Below are 13,191 nucleotides of genomic sequence, written 5' to 3' on the forward strand. Positions count from 1 at the left end.
TATGGAATGTCTTTGTCGTCTGAAATATTTATGGGATTGGAAGAAATAAGAGCTTGTTGTTTTCTGACAGTTAAATACGAGTTAGCTCCATGGTGCCTCTTGTGACAGAATTGGCTAACACTAGACAAGGGCCAGAGAGACTGCTAAAGATTCTATATAACTTCATAGAGCTGCATTTCAGCTCCTCTTCCATCATGAGAATTCTTAGCTCAAACCGCAGATGTTTAAAAATGTCTCTGACTCACCCAGACAAACACAGGGAGAGAGCACCCTCTGTCAAAGAATCCCCTGTATGTGTGCAAAATAGAATTAGGCTGGACGGTTCCCCTAGCAGCAAAGGAGAAAATAACCCATAGATAGCGCACACACACCCTCCCCCCTGCCCTTCCCCGCTGAGACAGTCTGGCAGCCAGGCCATCTATGGTTTCTCCAAGCCCCTGTCCCGTCATCACCAGCAACGCAGCTGGGGTCTGCTCGGTGACACTCCACTTCCCTGGTGGACCATTCGACCCTCCCCTCACACTCAAGTCACCCCTGTTCACCACCCCCGCCGGCCAGCACTAGCAATTACCACCAACACCGTGGTCCTCCTAAGCACTGCTAAGACACACTGGGAGGAGCATTCCACACAACTACCCTGCTGGGTCCCAGATGGAGGGCATTTAACCCCGCCCCCCTCAGCAAACAAAGATACACACACGCGTAAACCTACTGTACAAAGATGCTCATATTAATCACGTCCCCCTCACACTAACAGGCATCCCATAATGACGCGAGTGGTCGCACGTAAGGGACAGAAATGAAAGGCTGCTATTTCCCTGTCTGCTCAGTCTGCCATTTAGGAGACAGGGAAACTAGTGTAGGTTCGGTATCTGTCATCAAGTTTCAATCTCATGGGGGGAGAGGGTGGGGTCTTGGTGGAATATGATGCAAAGACTAAACGTCAAGAGTCTGTACCTTGTCAAATGCAGTATTACAACCCCCAAAACTGTTTAATTTAAAAGATACTTGAACACATAATACTACGGACATAAACTACTGAACCCAGGTTTCCAATCACGTGGACTCTTAAGTCAGAGTCTTTCTTATTCGAGTGTTGTGTGTGATTTGACTGAATCTGTGTGGTGTGTAGGTGCAAGCTGGGCTACTTCCACCTGGATCCCCACAACCCCCAGGGCTGCACCCCGTGCTTCTGCTTCCAGCACTCCTCTGTGTGTGACAGCGCGTCCGGCTACAGCATCCACACTGTGACCTCCACCTTCGACAGGGGTGAGGAAGCCCGCTCTCTACTGCTCCCATAGGTGGCCCTGCACTCTTAAAGAAGAGGAACGCTAACCTTTTGAGGGTTTTTTTTTTATTGGAATAAAGTACAAATCAGTTTTGTGGTTGGAGATGCAGGTTTCATGGAGTGTCCCCCCCCCCCCCCCCCTTATGTTTCTGTAGATGATGAGAAGTGGACAGGCCAACAGCGTGATAGCTCCAGTGTTCCAGTCCAGTGGTCAGCCGGCAGCCAGGAGATCTCCCTGATCTCTGACGACTACTTCCCCATGTACTTTGTTGCTTCAGGTACTGAGTCCTCCCACACACTGACATACGAGGGTCTAGTGCTTTTGTTAGTCTAGTGATCTAATGCAGCTCATTGGTGTGCGCCATTATACCCCCTTATTTATCTAACCTATTTATCAACTTGATAGCACACGAAAACAAGAAAGTTAACACTTTTGTATGCAAGGGATTGTCTTCAATTCGAAACATTGTGGAGTCTTGATAATCATTGTCATAACCTCCTTACCACAGAGAAGTTCCTGGGCAACCAGCTGTTGAGCTATGGCCAGAACCTCACCCTCAACTTCCGGGTGGACAGACGAGACACGCGCCTCTCGGCCGAGGACTTGGTCCTGGAAGGCTCTGGCCTGAAAGTGGCCGTGCCCCTCATCGCCCAGGGCAACGCCTACCCAGGAGAGAACATGCAGACCTACGTGTTCAGGTGGGTGGAAATGTGTTGTCCTATCTTTCATTGATGGGACTTCTGTCTGTCTATGTCAGCACATCAAATACATAGAAATATGGTTACGATTTTAAAGTTGTTGAGTTACTTCAGAGGCATCTTGATATTTTTGCAGGCTTCACGACAGCACTGACTACCCCTGGAGGCCCACCCTCACGCACTCCGAGTTCCAGAAGCTCCTGCACAATCTGACTTCCATCAAGATTCGAGGCACCTACAGCGAGCGAAGTAAGCCCGACATGCTTACATACGTGCAAGCGCACACACACAGTACACACACTTTTCAGGCTTGGTCCGCCTCATTTCACAGAGTAAACAATCCCGGGCCAGCTAGTGAGATCCGAGCACACGGAGCGCTGAGCTAGTTAGGCTTGGAGCTGCCTGTTGATGCCTGGATTTCAACCAGCTTCATCAGTTAGGAGAATTATCAGTCACCTAATCACTGAGAGGATGTTGAACATTCAACTGAGTCATAATACTGGGGCACAAGTGAAGGCTGGATTTCTTCCATTTCCCCTTAAGACACAACATGGCTCTCTTTGCACGGACCGCTGAAGTCATTGCCCGTGATTGCCCAGTGCAAATACCAGATAAGCCGCCGCAAGGTTGAGCTGACCGAGGTGTCCGATTAGTCCTGACGAGATTTGGAGTAAAACATTTGACCCACGTTCCTTCTCCAGGCGCCGGCTACCTGGACGACGTTACCCTTGTGACAGCTCGCCGAGGCCCCGGCTCCCCGGCCCGCTGGGTGGAGACGTGCACCTGCCCCCAAGGCTACGAGGGCCAGCACTGCGAGCAGTGTGCTCTGGGATACCGCCGCAGCAGGCCCGACCAGGGACCCTTCAGCTCCTGCGACCCCTGCAACTGCAACGGCCACAGTGATACTTGTGACCCCAGCTCAGGTCAGTGACGACGGTTGAAAAGATAGACGGGATATTTTTATCCTGCTGCCAGCACTAAATGTGTCTGTGTCTGGAACAATGGCGCAGGCTGCAGTGAAGATCCCCAGCTGATGTAACTCTCACATGAACTCGTGACCTGGCATGGATCATGTCCTCTGTGCTATCAAATACATTTCACTGCGACTCAAAAGTAAAAACAAAAAAACGTGAGAAGTTGGTCTCTCATTCCACTCCTCTGTCAGAGACTGCCCCCTAGTGGTGATGGTGGCCACTACAGCTTGGACCTCACCCAACTTTTCCTCCTTTTAAATGTGTTATTTTAGAAAGATCCTTCTAGTTGTGGCTACAGGAAACCAATATCTATATCATAATATTAATATTTGATTTCTGTTATGTCTGTGCATGTATAGGAATGTGCAGCTGCCAACACAACACTGCAGGGCTGAGCTGTGAGAGGTGTAAGGACGGTTACTACGGAGACTCCACAGCGGGCACCTCCACTGACTGCAAGCCCTGCCCCTGCCCTGGTGGTGCCACCTGCGCCGTGGTGCCCAAGACCAAGGAGGTGGTCTGCACCAACTGTCCCACAGGGACCACAGGTGACAGCTGGTTACTGCCAATGCACACATCATCATGGTTTAGGGAACTGTATTGTGTTTACGTGCGAAAAGACGGGCTTTGGTGGTTAAAAAGGAACACTGGTTAAGTATTTGCCTTGGGTGAAGTACTTTTTTCCATAGTTCCCAGTCTTTCAAACTATTATTATGTCCAAGTTATCTGACGCTATTCCAATCCCTCCCTCCCTCACAGGCAAGCGTTGTGAGCTTTGTGACGATGGTTTCTTCGGAGACCCCCTGGGCAACAACGGTGCGGTGAGAGCGTGCCGCGCCTGCAAGTGCAGCGACAACATCGACCCCAACGCTGTGGGGAACTGTGACCGCGAGACCGGCGAGTGTCTCAAATGCATCTACAACACCAACGGCTTCTTCTGCGACCGCTGCAAGACAGGCTTTTACGGAAACGCCCTGGCCCCCATTCCGGCCGACAAGTGCAAAGGTAAGAACGCCCAAGCATGCTACTTATCCTCCTATATAAGCTTGTAGATTGGAATTCCTAAATATGATATGAGCCGTAAATGTGTCGTCATTGAATTACTGATTTGTTTGTCTCTGCCGTCCATAGCCTGCTCCTGCTCTCGCTACGGCACTGTGGACCGACAGACCAGTTGTATGCAGGTGACAGGCCAGTGCCCCTGTCTGCCCCACGTCACCAACAGGGACTGTGGTGCCTGTGAGCAGGGCTTCTTCAACCTGCAGAGTGGCAAAGGCTGTGAACGGTCAGTGCCCCTCCTCTCCTCTCCTGCCCTCCTCTCCTGCCCCTCCTCTCCTCTCCTGCCCCTCCTCTCCTCTCATGCCCCTCCTCTCATGCCCCTCCTCTCCTGCCCCTCCTCTCCTGCCCCTCCTCTTCACCTCCAACATCATTTGGCAGAGACAGGCTCAGGTCAACTTGCCTTTTTGGTTAAGAAATAAGGATGGAGGATGCTTTCCTGATTGCTGTCATGTTTCATCACATCATTTTTTACGGACTTGATTTTGTTATTTAATTTGATAAGAAAAAAATGTTAAGCCTATCCAACAGGTTGTGGGGGTTATTTGTAAATTATTTAACAGTCTGACTCATTTCCAAGCCTCAAAGCTAAATGGAGTTGGTCTCTCTATTTGTAATGTGGCAGGTGCAACTGCAATCCTATTGGCTCCACCAACGGGCAGTGTGACATCACGTCCGGACAGTGTGAGTGCCAGCCTGGTGTCACCGGTCAGCGCTGTGAACAATGCGAGGTCAACTTCTTTGGATTTGGATCATCTGGATGCAAACGTGAGACTCTCGTTCCCCAACGCAGTTTAGTTTGACTCAGCATTCTCAAGAGGGCCATTACCATGTTCGAAATGTTGCTCCGTTGCTCCCCCAGCTTGTGACTGTGACCCAGAGGGCTCCCAGACTGCTCAGTGTAAAGAAGATGGCCGCTGTGAGTGTCGTCCAGGCTTTGTGGGAGCCAGGTGTGACATGTGTGAGGAGAACTACTTCTACAACCGCTCCACTCCCGGCTGCCAGCAGTGTCCATCCTGTTACTCTCTCGTGAGAGATAAGGTATTAAAAAAAGTCACAAACCACCACCCTTTAATGAGGCTTATACCGTGTGATGGCTTAGGTGTACCTTTACCCAGCTAATGAGACACAAGTGATTTTCTTTTGTTTAAGACTTAAGGAATGATGATGGTTTTAACAGGTGAACCAGCAGAGACAGAAACTGCATGACCTGCAGACTCTGATTGACAACTTGGACTCGAGCCAGGACACGGTGAGTGACAAGGCCTTCGAGGACCGTCTGAAGGAGGCAGAGAAAGCCATCATGGACCTGTTGGAGGAGGCCCAAACCAGCAAAGGTATGGTTAGATATTCTAGAAAATATGAATTTCCCAATCCTTATTAAGGGCACTATACTATTCAGCTAAATGCATTTACAAATGCTGTTTGCATATCATCTTTTTAACCTGATTTTGTTTTTATGACACCAAATGATCCTTGAACATATGTGAATCTAATCTCTGACACTGCAGATGTGGATAAGGGCCTGCTGGATCGTCTTGGCAACATAAACAACACTCTGACCACTCAGTGGAACCGGCTGCAGAACATAAGGAACACAGTGGACTCGACAGGCAACCAGGCTGACAAGGCCCGCAACCGTGTCAGAGAGGCGGAGAATCTCATCGACCGGGCTCGTGAGGAGCTGGACCGGGCCAAGGACGCCATCAGTAAAGTGGTGAGTCCGCTTGTTCTCAAGCAGCATGGAACCTACGGAAAATGAAAACATCTGTCGTATAGGCTTGTGAATTTGGGAACTTAGTCAGAGACCCTTTGGATTATGCTGCCAAACCCTGAGATATCAAGACTTGTTATAGCCTGAAGATGTTTTTCTTCTTCTTTTCTCCTCATGTTTATGATTCATTTCTCAAGGACATCAAAACACCAACAAGCACTGGGGACCCCAACAATCTGACGCTCCTGGCAGAGGAAGCTCGGAACCTGGCTGACAAGTAGGTTGAAGGCTAAAATAATAAAACATGTTATTGCTCTAATACTACTGCCTCGGAAAAACTTTCCCACAGCAAATAATTTCATATGTGCACTGCGTCCAATGGAATATAAAAAAATGTGCTACGTTTTTTATTTTATTATTGTAATTGTACATGGTAAAATGTACTCTTGAATAATTCAAACCAATCATTATGATCTGATGTGTATTTAATTTAAAAATCTTCTCTCCAGGCACAAGATAGATGCTGACCAAATTGAGAAAATTGCCAAGGATGCCAACGACACCTCCACCAAGGCCTTCAACCTGCTGATGAAGACTCTGGATGGCGAGAGCAAGACCGGCCAAGATATAGATGAGCTTAACAAGAAGTATGTCACTGTGAACACATTATTCCCAACATAGGCTTTTGGTTGGAATGTGTATCAAATGTGCCGTTCATTTATGTGAGTTTAACATTTAACGGAAATGTAAATCACGTCATGCTACTAGCTCATAAAATGTGATATTACCCATCACACACGTTGGATACATCGGAGATGTTGAAGTTCTTAAGTCACAGCAGCTTCACTAAGCTGACATTTTCAAACACTTCTTCGAGGCAATGACGGTGTCTCTTTGCCCCTTCAGGTACAATGACGCTAAGGACCTGGCCAAGAACCTGGAGAAACAGGCAACCAAAGTACAGGCAGAAGCAGAGGAGGCTGGAAACAAGGCCCTCAAGATCTATGCCAATCTGACCAGCCTCCCAACATTTGATACCAAGTCACTTGAGGTGAGCTGAGCGAATTTACGCTTTATATGGAGGTGGACATGTTGCTTATTGACCTTTTCTAATGAACGCAGCTAATGGTGGGAAAGAATTACTGCAAAATGTATGGCCTGTTAAGGCCTGTATCCTAAAAGCTGTAATGGTGGAACTTGCAGTTCAAATATTGTGTTATCTGAGGATTCAATCGGCTGTTTTTTATTTATTTCCAGGATGAATCAAACAAGATCAAGAAAGAGGCGACTGACCTGGACAAACTGATAGACAAGACTGAGAAGGAGTACAACGACCTCAGGGATGACCTCAAGGGCAAAGAAGTAGAAGTCCGCAAGCTCCTGGAGAAGGGCAAGACAGAGCAACAGGTAGGGAAACTTTAGGGACATCTGATTCTGTCATTATCAGGTGACATGACCTTAACATTTTGGCTAAGAGGTTTGTGACTATTCACAAATAGTTCTATGACTATTTATTTTTTCAGTTTATTGATAGTTTCAATGTCAGTTGGAAATGCTGTGTAGAGCTTTTTCTGGTCTGGTTATGTATTCAGGAAAAACACATGGGCCTACATTTGACCTTTTCTCTAAATAGTCTTAAGGTTTAAAAGATGGTTTCATCACCCTGCAAATAGCTCCAAGTGTGTCTCAGCCTAAGATTAGCTGCATGCCCTGTAAAATTACAAATGACCACATGGCAAATGTGACAAACAACAACGCCATCTGCACCTCACTCTCCAAGAACTTGATCCAAACTAAGGATAGTGCGAAAGGAGTGGAATGAAAAATCAAACATCAAAGCATATTTGTGTTTTTTTTTTTTGGGGGGGGGGGGGTTGTTTGAACAAAATAGAAATGTCAATAGGTTCACCTGTAGAAATAAAGAAAACATTCAATGAAATCTTGTCTCCAGACTGCAGATCAGCTGCTGGCCCGAGCTGATGCTGCCAAGGCTCTGGCAGAGGAGGCGGCCAAGAAGGGCAGGTCCACCTACCAGGAGGCCCAGGACATTCTGGCTAATCTGAGAGGTAGGAGGCTGTGAGCAGCGACGAGGCACAGGCATTGTCAAAGAGAGGATATTAGGATGAAATGTGATGAGAAAAAAGGTGGGCCATGTCACCTATGTAGACTGTACAGTGTCTAAGGACAGGGAAAGAGATGAAGATGTCTTTGTGGACTCTAACAGACTAGAGGCTTGACTTAGTTGAGGAAGCTAGTCCGTCAGAGAATGGCTGAATTAAACTTGCGTTAGAATTTTGACTATACCTTCTTTCTCACATACCCTCTTGTTGCCCCAACCAGACTTTGACAAGCGAGTGAACGACAACAAGACGGCCGCCGAGGATGCCATGAAGAAGATTCCGGAAATCAACGCTACCATCATCGCAGCCAATGAGAAGACGAAGCAGGCGGAGGGAGCCCTGGGTAATGCCGCCACGGACGCTAAAATGGCCAAGTCCAAGGCTGAGGAGGCAGAGAAGATTGCCAGTGCTGTGCAGAAGGCAAGTCCAGCACCATTACCTGACACACCTTTGTGATCCTTTATTCATAGGGCGGGATCAATCACTTAACAGACTAGTCAATTATTAGGGACAGAATTCTGATGTATTAGTTACTTAAAATATATTTATACTGACAAAGATATACATTTGGAAATAAACAAGCAAGTTAAAAAACATATGGCTGTAGTGTAAGCAGAATGTAAGCCCATCAGTCTGTATGTTTTCTCCAGGATTCAGCAAAGACCAAGGCGGATGCTGAAAAGGCTTTTGAGGAGACTGTTAAGCTGGACAAGGAAGTGAAGGGAATGATGGACCAGCTTAGCGCCGCAGAGAAGGAGCTGGCTAAGAAAAAGGCAGAGGCCGACAACGACATGATGATGGCCAACATGGTACGTCAAATAATTACTAAATGCCTATGTTTTCTGTCTGACAGTGTGTAGGCACTATAGAAACTAAAAACTAATTTGTAGCTGTAGTTTTGTGTTTATTATTGCAACCAGAGAAAAAGTTTTACCTAAAATATAACTGCAGACGTCAATCTTTGTCAACTATTCTCAACAACCATTTGAGTTCATCAAGCTTTCAAGACACAGTATTCATAAATTGGCTCTTCAAATATGTTCTTATTTGGGTATTATTTTGCAGTCAATTTGGCATTTATGTAGTCAGATCTCAACAGTTTTGAGCCCAGTTAAAAACTGGCTGAAAGATTGATTTCCGTTCTTTCTCCCCCTCCTCCCCCCTTCACACCACCTCTAGGCCTCGGACAACGCCAAGGAAGCGGAGGACAACGCCCGCAAAGCCAAGGGTGCCGTCAGGACCGTGTTGAACACCATCAATGACCTGCTTAAGCAACTCGGTGGGTGTTGTTCGAGGTCAAATGACCGAATTCAATTAATAAATAAAGCTATTTTTGTGTGTGATGGGGAGACTACAAGTAATTGGTTGTCCAGAGATTATCTCCCATGATTCTGGTATACGATAGGTTTCTGGAGGTTATATTCTACAACTGAACAACATTTTCATAGAATTATCTTCTTTTTATCATTTCAACACTTATTATTTTTTGTCAATGTAAATTCATTCAAAGTTGTATCAAATGCACGTGTTTGCTTATAACAGTAAATGCCTTCTTTTGATCGATTTGTAATTTTTGTGCATTTGTTTTGCCAAAGCATAGACCTAACATATATCTGCTGTTTTCAGGCAACATTGACAAAGTGGATCTGAGCAAACTGGCTCAGATCGACGGCTCACTGAAGCAGGCCAAGGACAAGATGGCCAACAGCGAGCTGGACCGCAAGCTGAGGGAGCTGAATGACGTGGCCAAGACTCAGGAGGAGATGATCACAGACTACGATAGGCAGATCCGGGAGATCCGCGCAGACATCGCCAACCTCAACGACATCAAGAACACGTTACCCGAGGGCTGCTTCAACACGCCGTCTCTAGAGCAGCCGTAACCCTCCAACTCGTCCCACCAAGCCCACATTTCCACCTTCCGTCTCTCCTGTACCACTCCTTCCCACATCTAACGCTCGGGCCAATATGCCACCTTTTTACCAAAACATGTTTCTATTTTTTTTTTCAGGGGGGGGGGGGGAGCTCATTTCAATCCAAGTTTTTAAGGAAAAAAAGTTTTACATGCAGTAGCGTGAAACGAACTAAGGGAGGTTCACAAAACACATCCAGTGTCCTTAGGTGCAGCTGATTAGGAGAGGTGGCTTCTTCTGAGATAATGAAAAAACCCACATGACTGCACCACCTCCAGACTGGTCCTACACTTTGTCATACAGGAAGTGTTCTCACTATCTTCTTCCAAACCACCCTGACAGAAAACAACAAATGTCCTCAACCTCAAGGAGGGGGGGGGGGGGGGTCTACTGTGTATCATTCATTGTTGTAGTTTTTTTTTTTTTTTTTTACTTTATATGATATCAAACAAGTTATCTACCCATTGTTCTAGACTGAATGGCTTGTCAGGACTGGTTTGTCTGTGAGATTTCATTTTTTTTGTGTAAGTATTGTACAACTTCCAATACACACTGTACATCTATCTATGGTGTTACCAACCATTTGTTTTTCAAAACACAGTGAAGGAATCTACTACGTAATTTGCCTTAACTCTCTCCCAAAGCTACATGTGCGCATTAACAACGGAGAAAGTTTTCAACACTACAAATGTATTTTACAGTATTCAACACAACACATATTTTACTTGTTTCACCTACAGCTGAAAAGCTGTGATGTGTAACCAGTAGATTACGAAAAAATGGCTATGATACTTTGATGTTTGAGATGGGCTTTTTCTGTCCCCAGTGAAACATCATGGTTGAATATCATTTCATGTACTTATAATAACACTGCAAATCATGTTTTTGTGATTGTTTTTTTCTCCCGGAACTGCTGCTTATTACAGGTGTACTGCAAATCTGACATTAACATTTTTAAGGCAAAATTCAACACTATGCAACTTTGTACATTTGCGTAGCAAGACTTTATCTGATACACTGGTGCTAATAATTATTTCAAATGTTATATTTTTGTGTGAATGTTTTTTATGATAGAGTGAGGAATTTGTTTGTGTAAATATATGCTAAAATGATTCAGGATTGGCTGATTTTTTTAACGCAAGACCCAACAGCCACCTAGTATAGGTTCTGTCACAAAATAAATCAACTGAAACCTCCACATAATATATAAATATATATGATAACTTCTGTGGTATAATATGCTTGCTTGTATACATGGCTCAGTGTTGTCGCCTCATAGCTCTGCCATTGTTTCAATTTGTGTTTGATTTTCCATGGGGTGGTCACAAATTTATAGAAAAAAAATGTGCTTCTTTGTTTGTGACAAGAACCTTTTTACCCTCGACTGACACTATCAGGACTTGCCTACTATATTTTGTAAGGACAGTGTTTTACAAACTGTCTCTCCACTACGCCTAACGTTTCATATTACTGATTTATACGCTTGACTCCAAGAAAATAAGCTTGGTCACAAGTTGCTAGTTAACCATTTTAATTAGTGTTTTGTGCCTTAATGTGTTTGGAATATTCACATCACTTAGTCCTAAATGAGGGCGTCATGTTTATTGCACACCTTTCATACTTGTCCTCACACATACATGGTGTCTTCACGTTTCAAGTAGAGAAGCAGGGATTTCGTCCAATGGGTCATTAAACTCTAAAACATCTCTCCTGACAACTGAATCTATTTTTTAATTATATTTAAAGTGTAACTAAACTCCAAAAACGTATTTGGGTTAAACCCTTATGTTTTATGCTTACAATTAAACTCATCAATCCTGATCTTGGTTCCAAAAATATTGGTAAAGGTGTTAAATGCCCCAAGTGGTCAAAAACATTTGAAGATATTTGAGTGCCTTTTCAAAGTAATTTCTCATGAAACAATGTGGCCATGTTCATGCAACATTGATACCATCACTTTTAACATTTTGGGAAGTCCCAAATGGAATATCCATAAATATTTCCTCAACTACAGTTTTTCACCAGTGTTTTTTAGGCTGATATTGTTGAGTTTAGTTACACTTTAATCAATAATTTCAGCGGCTTTAGTTTCTCCAAACTATGTTTTAAAGTTTTTTCCAGGTTATATTGATGTGGCAGGGACTAAAACCAACATTTTTTCCGTCTCTTCCCCCATCCAAGTCAGCCACACTGCTGTGGAAAGATGTGCAGCACATACAACAGTTTTATGTATAAAACAGTATTTCTAATTTATATTGTATCAGTTATTTGTATTCCGATGTCCTTAGATGATACGTGTGTGTTGCACCATCTTTTTGTGGTCCTTTGGTCATGGAGGGTTTTTCCTCTTTCTTGGTCCTCCCTCAACAATAGTAGGTGTCGTTTCAATGCTATACCATCAATAAAAGGTGGAATTTCATTAAATACGCCTGTGAAGACCTGACAGATCCCTGCTTTGTTACCCATTTGCCTGTAAATCCATTCGTAACATTTGAATAATAAAAAAAACTATTACAGGAAGTGTCTGTATTCAGACTGTAGTTTGTCTATATTATGCCTATGTTGGGTTTCACTGCCCTGCCCATGAAGGTTTCCCTAGTATCTCCACTTCTATTATATCTCTTTTCAGTGTGAATCAAACATAATCACCCAACCCGATGAATCACTTAGATTGAGCTCATATTTGGTTGTGTGGATACGCATAGGGTGTGGTGCTCATATCACCTTCTCTATGGCAGCCAAGGTACAGCTAGGTGTGCATGTAACGTGAGGCAGTGCCGCACCCAAGGCTTACTACCTCATCAGAGCATGAGACTTCAAGGGTGTGGTGCCGTTAGCAAACAGGACAGAACCATAGCCCTGAGGCACGGTTTTCTTAACCGTTCCAAGAATGTTGCTCATCACTGAGACATATTTTGATTGCTGTTTGTCTGGGTAACGTCTGATTTGAACGGTGCAGTTGTGTAATCAAATAACATAAAACAAATTAGAAAGACTTTGCACAAAACAAAACCTTTTTTTTATCAGTGTCTGCTGTACATTGTCTTAGAGACAAATGGCTCAATAAACTTTAAAGCTACATTCCAGAGATACTAACTTAAATAACATACTAAATTCTTGTTTCATGTTCTTTGCCAAGTTCTTTTTGTGAGGAAAGACATTCTGTTTTTTTTATGTGAACTGTTAATAAGATAAGAAACAATAGGAACCCTACCTATATATGAAGCTACTTGTTTGATCCTGTTACGGACTTTCTTGGTTGTTCAACTGCATCACCAGAAAAATCATGGACCCAATCAATCATGTCAGGTGGTTTCTCTGATTGTAGTTTAGTTTTGCAAACTTTTAGTTGTTCTCAATTATCTAAACATGCAAAATATTGTCAAAGTAATTCATTTGACATGGACCCACATGGACAGTCTTATTT

General features: G+C 44.4%; 1 protein-coding gene across 1 annotated transcript in view; it reads left to right on the forward strand.

The window, feature by feature from the left end:
• Positions 1 to 12,284, forward strand: part of lamc1 (laminin, gamma 1) — a 33,755-nt gene extending 21,471 nt beyond the window's left edge. The window contains exons 8-28 of the mRNA XM_084707222.1: positions 1,133 to 1,269; positions 1,444 to 1,566; positions 1,798 to 1,987; positions 2,124 to 2,236; positions 2,689 to 2,910; positions 3,321 to 3,509; positions 3,721 to 3,966; positions 4,093 to 4,246; positions 4,643 to 4,785; positions 4,880 to 5,058; positions 5,198 to 5,354; positions 5,529 to 5,734; positions 5,929 to 6,008; positions 6,241 to 6,378; positions 6,638 to 6,782; positions 6,989 to 7,138; positions 7,683 to 7,797; positions 8,072 to 8,271; positions 8,502 to 8,660; positions 9,031 to 9,130; positions 9,478 to 12,284. Coding sequence (XP_084563348.1) covers positions 1,133 to 1,269; positions 1,444 to 1,566; positions 1,798 to 1,987; positions 2,124 to 2,236; positions 2,689 to 2,910; positions 3,321 to 3,509; positions 3,721 to 3,966; positions 4,093 to 4,246; positions 4,643 to 4,785; positions 4,880 to 5,058; positions 5,198 to 5,354; positions 5,529 to 5,734; positions 5,929 to 6,008; positions 6,241 to 6,378; positions 6,638 to 6,782; positions 6,989 to 7,138; positions 7,683 to 7,797; positions 8,072 to 8,271; positions 8,502 to 8,660; positions 9,031 to 9,130; positions 9,478 to 9,734 — 3,403 coding nt within the window. The 3' untranslated portion in view covers positions 9,735 to 12,284. The remainder of the gene's footprint in view (positions 1 to 1,132; positions 1,270 to 1,443; positions 1,567 to 1,797; positions 1,988 to 2,123; positions 2,237 to 2,688; positions 2,911 to 3,320; positions 3,510 to 3,720; positions 3,967 to 4,092; positions 4,247 to 4,642; positions 4,786 to 4,879; positions 5,059 to 5,197; positions 5,355 to 5,528; positions 5,735 to 5,928; positions 6,009 to 6,240; positions 6,379 to 6,637; positions 6,783 to 6,988; positions 7,139 to 7,682; positions 7,798 to 8,071; positions 8,272 to 8,501; positions 8,661 to 9,030; positions 9,131 to 9,477) is intronic.
• The last annotated feature ends 907 nt before the right edge of the window (positions 12,285 to 13,191 follow it).

Source organism: Hypomesus nipponensis, chromosome 10 (assembly GCF_054491055.1).
Source record: "Hypomesus nipponensis isolate SF chromosome 10, ASM5449105v1, whole genome shotgun sequence".
Lineage (NCBI taxonomy): Eukaryota > Metazoa > Chordata > Actinopteri > Osmeriformes > Osmeridae > Hypomesus > Hypomesus nipponensis.